This window comes from Brachyhypopomus gauderio, chromosome 14 (genome assembly GCF_052324685.1).
Source record: "Brachyhypopomus gauderio isolate BG-103 chromosome 14, BGAUD_0.2, whole genome shotgun sequence".
NCBI lineage: Eukaryota > Metazoa > Chordata > Actinopteri > Gymnotiformes > Hypopomidae > Brachyhypopomus > Brachyhypopomus gauderio.
Window position 1 is genome coordinate 7,213,374 of NC_135224.1, and position 8,809 is coordinate 7,222,182.

Genomic DNA, 8,809 nt, shown 5'->3' on the forward strand with positions numbered 1-8,809 from the left:
CACAGTTTAAAGAAAAGCACTTAGTATAACTTTAGTTGATTCTAACCTTATAAAACAGCCTATATTTTCCTGTGATTAACAAAAACATAAAATAATACAACTTACTTTATAATCAAAATTGCAATACATCAAACTGTCAAAAGTACAGACTTGGTAGGCCTAACAAGGATCGGACAGATGACTGCAGTCCATGTCGAGCAGACACACGCCAGTCTGAGGAAGCGTCGGCCATCTTTCTGTGTTGCCTAAAACACATAATCTGTGACCAAAGTGCTGCAGCATTACGAATGTGCAGCATTACAGACTGAGGACCCTGAATTACAGGCGCATGCTGGGTCTATGAAACCAGCAACTGAGCAGGTCATTTAAAACGCTTAGCATTCACACACCTTGTCCTGGAGAAAAACAAAGCAAGCAGAGAAGAAAAAAGCAATACTCTGATAACCAACGTATTATAATAAAATGTGTATTTTGAAGAAATTGGCATTGACAAATAGAAGAAGGCCAAGCTACACATTAGGGCTCGTGACGTTCCCCTTGGAGCTGCCAAAAAGTAAGCCAGTAAGGTGTAAAATAACAGCGACTGAGAGTCAGATACATTCAGGTACAAAAAGGAAGCAAATTCACACATACTTAAACAGTCTGAAATCTTATTGACATTTTCCAGTTTGTATTGTTAATGCAAGCGTGCGTGTGTGCATGCGCGCACAAACTGGTTTCATCTGCCCCGAACTTCAGAAGCACTTTGCTTGAACAGCTGATGTGTGTCTGAAATTCTGAAATGTCCTGTTGTGTCTCTTGTGTACTACACTCTGATTTTTACACCGACCTTAAACGCAGTGCACTGCAATTATTCCCTGGAATCTTTTATATATCTTTTTAAGCCCTTGCATAAATTTGATACAATTATTTAAAAAAGCAAAACAAATAAATATGAACACAATGAAGGCCATAAGATCACAGCATTGCAATGTTTTTCTTTTTTCATAGTATTTAAGCTTTTCAGGTTGGTAAAGACTTAAAATGGACATTATTCAGGAGAGAATGATGCAGACAGATTATTATAAACATATAAAAAGGAGAGATAAGAAAACCAGCGAGTTAACGCTTTTGGGCTCAGAATCGTCCCAACCGAAATGTTGGTTGTTAATACTGATGTGGTCCACTGGGTGGCGCAGTGAAACAGTCCACACTGATGTGACTTGGCTCCAGCTTTATACACGTTTGTGTATTCTGCACTACAGGTGTGTTATCTATGTAAACATGAGCAGAAGTGATCCTTTACCCCAAGCATGCCAGCTGACGTATAATGTTCAGAGTTGTGTGTGTTTTTGCAGTTATTTAATATCAGACAGTTGACTGTATAATCTATTTCCATTTGTCTTGAGCTAAATAGGAAATCACGATGGGTGGAATAAATTCTGGGCAGGACTTCCCCTTTCATAACCTCTATCCACTTCTGTCAGTACGTTTGGAGGTAAGATTAGTAGCAAAGTTAGATCAACACGAAGAAAAAGTGAACGAGTGAAAGAAAAAAAGACAACGAGGTTAAATTGAGAAATGCAAAACGATGAATTAAGCCTTCCTGGCATTCTGTGACTCACTTCTAGATATACTCCAAGGCTAAGAGCAGTGTAACCACCAGGGCACAACTAGACAGATGAAATCTATAACAGCAGGTTCATGTCTAGACCTGCGGATGAAAGGAGATACAAAGCCCTTAAACCAGCAACGATTAAGTAGCACACACGCTTGTGTAGAATTCAAAGCTGTCATGAATATGTTTTTGTACACACCCATATATATATTTTTTATATTAACTGGTTGATATTATTGGGTATATCTGCTGTGTTGTATTAAGGAACTATACACATAAAAGATTTGGGTTGATACTTCCAGTATATTTGTTCTCTTTTTGAACATTATGGTTTGACTAACGCTGTGTTTTATGTTAATATGGCAAATGGCTGCTTCCCTGAAGTGCCTTCACGTTCTGGCATGCTTTTGTCTTTAGATGCAGAACTGGCACCTGGGGGATTAAATTAGTATAAATGGGGGGGGGGGGGGGGTTGAGAAGAAAACCGCGGGTGAAGGAGAAGTGGACATGGAGAGAGGGCATGAGAGACAGGCAGGAGAGAAAGGGAGGAGGGAAAGGGAGGAGACCTGTCCGACAGGTTTCTGTCCCTGTCATGGGAAAGGACACAAAAAAATGTCTCTCTTATGACTGGGACACTCTGCCTTTTTAAATTGAAGAATGAGTCTCTTCTTGCCTGTCCATAAATAAACGTATTCCTGTCAGTTGTGGATAAGGTTGTGCTGTCTGGATAAATGTGATTTATACAAGGAAGGCAGCAGCCTAAATTGTTCCATGTGACAATTTGGACGACGTCTATAACACTGAAGCCATGTTAAATAAAAATAAAAAAACCATTTCCACTGTAGCGTGGAATCAGACCTGACACAACCATTGATTATCAGACTGATCACCATTTCCCAACCAAAATTGAACAAGCACTAAATAAAGCCAATATAAATGCATATTACACATCCTCAGACCCAAACAAATCAATAAGTTATTAAGTCACGCAAAAATGTCCAAAAACAGATAAAGTCAAATATGAACCCAATCTTGCATATTCTCACATACGCACACACACAAACAGCCCACACACTAACTACCCTGAGGCACAGACCAACCAATCACCGTGGTACAGACACAATCAGTGATACAATCAGGATACCTCTTTGAAAACAACCAATAAAGAAATGTATTTATAATACACTCACAAATAAGGCATTCTGTCAAGAAACTCTTAAAAAAAACAGAAACAAAGAAAAGAGACATCAAGAAATCTCTGCTAGTCGCTGAAGGAGCCCAGAGAAGCCAGCCGCTTGCTGTGATAGGTCAGCTACTCTGTCCACCATTTCCTGTGTAGCTGGCACTGATGGGTAATTCTGAGCAGCCCCTTTGGTTGCCACAACAACGGCTTTAAGCGCCTGACAGAGATGTCCGCTGGAGGTGGTGACCTGAAGAGACAGACAGGTGGAGGTAGTGACGATGCCTGTGTGAGGTGCGAGTGTTTCTGCTCACAACGTTGTTTTTTTATTCCTACAGAGCTATACGCACCCAAACACACAACATTTCAACTGTTCAACACAACTGTTCAAATGCTCCGAGCTTGAGCTTTTTGTCATTAAACAAATATGTGTGTCTGCTTATAACAATGGCTGCAATTGTTGACAATTGTTGATCTTAAACAAACTGCAAACTTTAGACAAGCAAGACTTCAATAACAGTCCATTCATTATCTATATGAGTGTTGCTACACTGGATATCTGGCATCAAGATAAGTGACCAAACAGCAGCGCAGAACGGCCTACCTTCGCCCTGAGGTCAGAAGAACTGAGGAGGCGAGCGAGGGTGTCGCCAATGAACACCAGCTTGTGTGCGGTCACGATGAGACTCTTCCCCCTGGAAACAAAAATCCGCGGCGGCTGGTTCCCCTGAACGCTGGTGAACAGCGAGTCGATGGCATCAGCCAGGCAGGAGAGATGCGAGAGGCTTTGGGACGAGTAAAAGGAGAGAAGCTCGGAGTCCTCCAGAGACAGGGACATGGGCAGAGGAGGAGAGGGACTCGTCTGCAGAACAAACAAGGAGCGAAACGACAGTTGGTTTTTTTATTGGCAAGGAACAAGGAAGGGATTAAATGTTTCAATGTGCTTCTAACCCTAAACAAAAGAGGGGGGTCAAAAGCACAAAGTACTACCTTGTGGATAAACTACAAGCAGGTTGTGCAAACACACAACATTCAGCTGGTGTGTGTGTGTGTGTGTGTTTGTGTGTGTGTGTGTGTGTATGTGTGTGTGTGTGTGTGTGTGTGTGTGTGTGTGTGTGTGTGTGTGTGTGTGTGTGTGTGTGTGTGTGTGTATGTATGTGTGTGTGTGTGTGTGTGTGTGTGTGTGTGTGTGTGTGTGTGTGTGTGTGTGTACTGATGCTCACTCTTGCGTCATTGGTGGAGATAACCTGTGACGTGCCATTCTCTGTGAGTGAGTCAGGACACAGCTCAGGTTTTCCCTGGATTACGACACAGAATCAGAACTCAGACCACACAGCAGCAAAACGCAGAAGCAGAAAACCGACACACAATTAAGGAAAATTAACGAGTTCGTTATGGCTACGCAATACACAGAGATGAACCAAATGGATTCTGTGGGTCAGACAGAGGCGTGGAGTGTTAGGACTACTAAGGGTGTAAGAAGGAGGAAAGACGCATCAGTAACATCACGTCTCTGACCTGCAGCTTGACGTATCCTACGCTGTCCCCTGCAGGGTACGAGGGCGGAGTCGCAGGGGTCAGCCCGATGCCCGCGTACTCGTTCCCGTGCTCCTCGTCCTCGGCCACCTGTGCAGCGGAGGGCAGAGAGGCTGGCGCCGGGGGCAACGGGAAGGCCACGGGCGGGGGAGGGGGCAGGGGCCGCTCCTGGATCCAACTGCCCTTGCGCGACCCCATCCCTCCCGCCATGGGTTTGACTTCGGCCACCGGCAGGGCAGGAAGGGGCCTCCGCGACAGAGACTCCTGGGAGGGGAGGCGGGGCCTGCTCTGACTCTGCAGGAGGGAGGCGGAGTCCTCCAGAGCTCGGCGGACCATAGAGAGCAGGCTGTCGGCCGGAGGGGCGGAGCCACAAACCGAGAGGGCGGGGAGAAGGTCCGCAAGCCTAGACCAGATCTGCTGAAGTGGGGGCGGGACATCGCCAACCTGGTTCGCCTTCCAGACAGACACTATCTCAGCCAGCAATGTGGCCAGGTCCCTGGAAGGGGTAGTGGCGACTGAAGCAGCACTCAGTGCTGATTGGATGAGGGCTGAGAGGGAACTTTTCCATTGGACGTCACCAGAGCCAGTGCTGGACACAGATAGGCGGCGGGTGGGGACATCCAGGGTGATTGCGGGCATGTCGTAGATGCCACCATCAACTTCTGAGACGTCCTCGGACACTGATTCAGACTTTCCAGGACTTGGGACGAAGTAAACCTCAGGATTTCCTCCTGCTTCCCCCACGGATCCAGCTATCTCGCCAGGTTCCAAGGGAAGACCAGGAAGACTGGGAATGCTGTAGACATCTTCTTCTACTTCTCCACTCACCACAAGGGGTGCTGGGACATTGTATGTTTCCTGCTGGAAGTCTGAGGCTGGATTTAATGCGTTCGTGGGAACATCATAAATCTATGTGAAGGAAAACAGGGAAGAGAGAGAAAGTGTTATTCACACGCGTGGATAATTGTTCTTTAACAAACCCCTGTGGCTCTCGGCTGCTGTCCGGTTAGACAAAGACCTCGTTTTAAGAGCCATTTTGTTAGAGTTGAACGTGTTCTCTGTTTTTAACAGTGGTGGCCTGTGCATACAGACTGGTCTGTGTTCAATTTCTTCGCCATTGTGAGCCCTTGACACAAGAGTGCATATAGTGCTTCGGCCCCTATTCACAGTCCTATACGTGCGTGCACTGTGATGACGCCTGCTTTCAGTGCCCTTGTCAAGAGTGCTTGTGGCCAGTCTAAAATGAGAGCGTGGGGAAAGAGAACCCTTTCCACTGTCTTATTAAAGAAAAAAAGAGGCCACTCTGTGGATTAGGAGTCGTGTGTTATTAAACGTCTACAGCCTGTAATCATGTGTTTAAACTTCTGGGGTTGACGGGTAAGGAGGGGTGACCTCAAAGACGTATCTGAGGTAAATGTAATGATTAATAGAGGGAAAGAAGAAGAGCATGTATGGGTGGAGAAGCAGTGAGAGGGAGAGAGAGAGAGAGAGAGAGAGAGGGGGGAGAGAGAGAGAGGGGGAGAGACAGAGAGGGAGAGACAGAGGGAGAGAGGGAGAGAGAGAGAGAGAGGGGGGGGGGGGAGAGAGGGGGAGAGAGGGGGAGAGACAGAGAGAGAGAGACAGAGGGAGAGAGGAGAGAGAGAGAGAGAGAGAGAGAGAGAGAGAGAGAGGGAGTGTCAAGCCACACAGTCCTCCAGAGATAGACGGGTGTGACCAGCTGAACGAGAGAAGGGTGACAGGCAGATGGGATTAGCTCACAGCAGTGAAAAACAGGTGTGGCCCTTAAAAGAAGGAATGAGAAACAGAAAGAGAGAGAGAGGGAAGGAAAGAGAGCGGGGGAGAGAGATTTTAAGGAACCGTCAGCAAATGGTGCGATGACTGCAAAAGATAAGGAGGGATGGAATGAACAAGGGATGAGGAAAGCTGGTAAGCTTAGAAGGGGTCAGATGGAGTGTGTCATGTTGATGAATGTCTACCTCTGACTGCTCGTCAGTGTGTAAGGGGACAGCACGTGGGGTGTTATAGATACTCTCATCCTCCTCAACAGATGCCACAGGATCTGGGTGCTGCCATCTGTTGGTAGGGGGAGTATCATACACCTGAAAGAGATATATTTCAAATCAGTTTCTTTTTTAGGTGTTGCCATCACACTGAAGTAAATAGAGATCTAAGCAGATTATGTGTCGAGAGTTCACTCTCGTAGCATATGAGGAAATAAAGCAATGCCAGACTGGAAGTAAACTAAACTCCATTACTACGTGGAACTTATTTAGGTTGCTTATTTGTTTAAGGCCTATCTGCAAACCATGTGCACACAAACATAGATTGTTGTTCAGTGGGAAGATCTGGCTTTTTCTCACTGGCCTTCATCACACCGCCATTTTATTCAGAGATATTAACTGTTTCTGTATTCTTCTTTTTAATTTGATTATTATCATTCAGCTTACAATTCAATCATGGTAGTGTAAACATAACATGATGTATTACTGGTATAGTGATTCTGTATTCCCCAACAACCCCCCCCCCCCCCCCCCACTAAAACTGGCCCTACCCAAAAAGTATAAAGCAGACCATCTACATCATTTGTTCTTACCTGATCATCTAAGTTTCCATTCTCTGCACATTCCTTTTCAGTAACACTCATCGCCATCTCTGCCTCCTTACTCCTCTCTTCCCTCTCTTCCCTCTCTTCCCCCTCTTTATTTGTCTGTCGTTGATGCTCCTGCACTCGCTTGGCCTGTGGGGATACAGGGTTTTCCTGAAGAGCGGGTTTCATGCCCGGCGACGTTGTCATGGGTGGGGTTAAATCCTTCTGGGTCACACTTCTAACTGGGGGCGCGGGTGGTGGGGGCTTACGGGCAAAGTTCGGTGACCCCGGCACCCCAGGCTTCCTCGCCCGCACAAGAAGAGGGGAACCCCTCGCTGCGGCCTGGGAGATCTTCTCCCGCCCCATGGGAGGGGTGGCACAGGGACCCTGGGGTCTAGGACACACCCTGGTAGTGACAGGTGCCTGTTTTAGACTTTGTGCTGGGGTGGGCTGTACCACTGCAGGTCCAGAGGGTAGTTTGCGCTCCGTTTGAGGAGTCCTGCCTGGTCCCGATGCGGTCTGGAAAATCCCCATGCTTTCCGGTCCCGTTTTGGCTTGGCTGACGGCGGCCGTGTCCTGAAGCCGAGCAACAGTCACTGGAGCACACTGTCCCGCACCTGGGGCACCGCTCACTGGGCTCTGATATACGTCCTCACCTGGTAATGCCGCCGCAGCTGGCCGAGGAACCAGGTAGCAGACGTCTGGGTGTCCCGAGACGCCCGTTTCTCTCGGGCTGAGATACGCAGCCTCTCCAGCTGCCTCCCCTACCGGTCTAACCATCGTACTGGGAGACAGGTACACTGATTCTGAGACTAAAGCACCCTGAGATCTGAACCGTGCTGCTAGAGGCACAGGAGAGGCAGGGGTCTGGTAGGCCGAGCCCGCTTCTCCTCCACGGCCTCTGAGAGAGGGTGACCTCGGGCGCCCCTCCGACCCCACCTCCGGCCAATCGGGTCGCAGTCTGGGGCCCGAGCTGGAGTGGGAGCGTGGGCGCCTGGCCTCAGCCTGCCGGAGCTCCCCCTGCCTGCCCGGGGCTGCTGGCCCAGGGCTCTGGTACACTCCATCCCCCAAACTCGGAGGAGACAGATACACCCCATCCGAGTCTTCCACACACAGCCCGTTGGTGCGTGTCTGGTGCCCAGGCGAAAGATAAACCGAATCCACGCTCGGAGCCCGGCGGGTCTCAGGGCCCAGGACGGGGGCCGGGGCCGGCGCGGTCTGCAGGAGGCGTAGGCGGTTGGCAGGGGCGATACCCTGGCGCCCGTGAAGAGAGCAGAGCCACCATCCAGGTCCACCTTCCTGCTCCTGTTCCAGAACCATCAGGATGTCGCCCTTACGGAAGGCCAGCTCCTCCGGACTCTCGGCAGCGTTGTCAAACAGAGCCTTCGCTAGCACCGTCTGAGAGACAGAGATGGGAACAGAAAGAAAGAATCAAAGACCAAGAACATAAAGCTTTAAAGAAGCAGAACAGAGACGTTATAAATGGAGCTTGTGGTAGACGGTGGGGGTTCAGGTGGTGTCAGCACCCACCCACATACTACACGTGCCTCTCATAATTCCATTCCATCAAGGTTAAGTTCAGCACACTCGTATTTTAAAAAGCTGCAAACGTCCCTTGAGTTACATTTCCAATTCATTATATTTTCCAGGCCTAAAAACCAAGAGTCCATATATCGTAATTGCAATAACAATCAAATCAAGGCAAAACAATTTAAAAAATATACCACAAACCAATATTACAGTATGCTTTATGTTATCTTTAGTGTGGCAGAGTGTGTAAACAAGGATCCATTAGATTAAAAATGGCCTTGTTATCTTGTTTGCATAACAATAAACTGACAGGGAATCTGACAAAATCAGACAGCTGGAAGACAGGACCGAGCACTCAAAACAGTTTGTGAAACAGATG

General features: G+C 47.9%; 1 protein-coding gene across 1 annotated transcript; it reads right to left on the reverse strand.

Moving 5' to 3' along the window:
• Positions 1 to 97: 97 nt before the first annotated feature.
• On the reverse strand, positions 98 to 8,319 carry LOC143475477 (breast cancer anti-estrogen resistance protein 1-like; the record flags this gene model as incomplete). Its single annotated transcript, XM_076973329.1, has 6 exons — positions 98 to 3,027; positions 3,382 to 3,639; positions 4,001 to 4,075; positions 4,296 to 5,222; positions 6,290 to 6,412; positions 6,907 to 8,319. Coding segments are annotated over 6 exons (2,979 nt in total), but the record flags the coding sequence as incomplete, so codon positions are not given.
• Between the last annotated feature and the right edge of the window lie 490 nt (positions 8,320 to 8,809).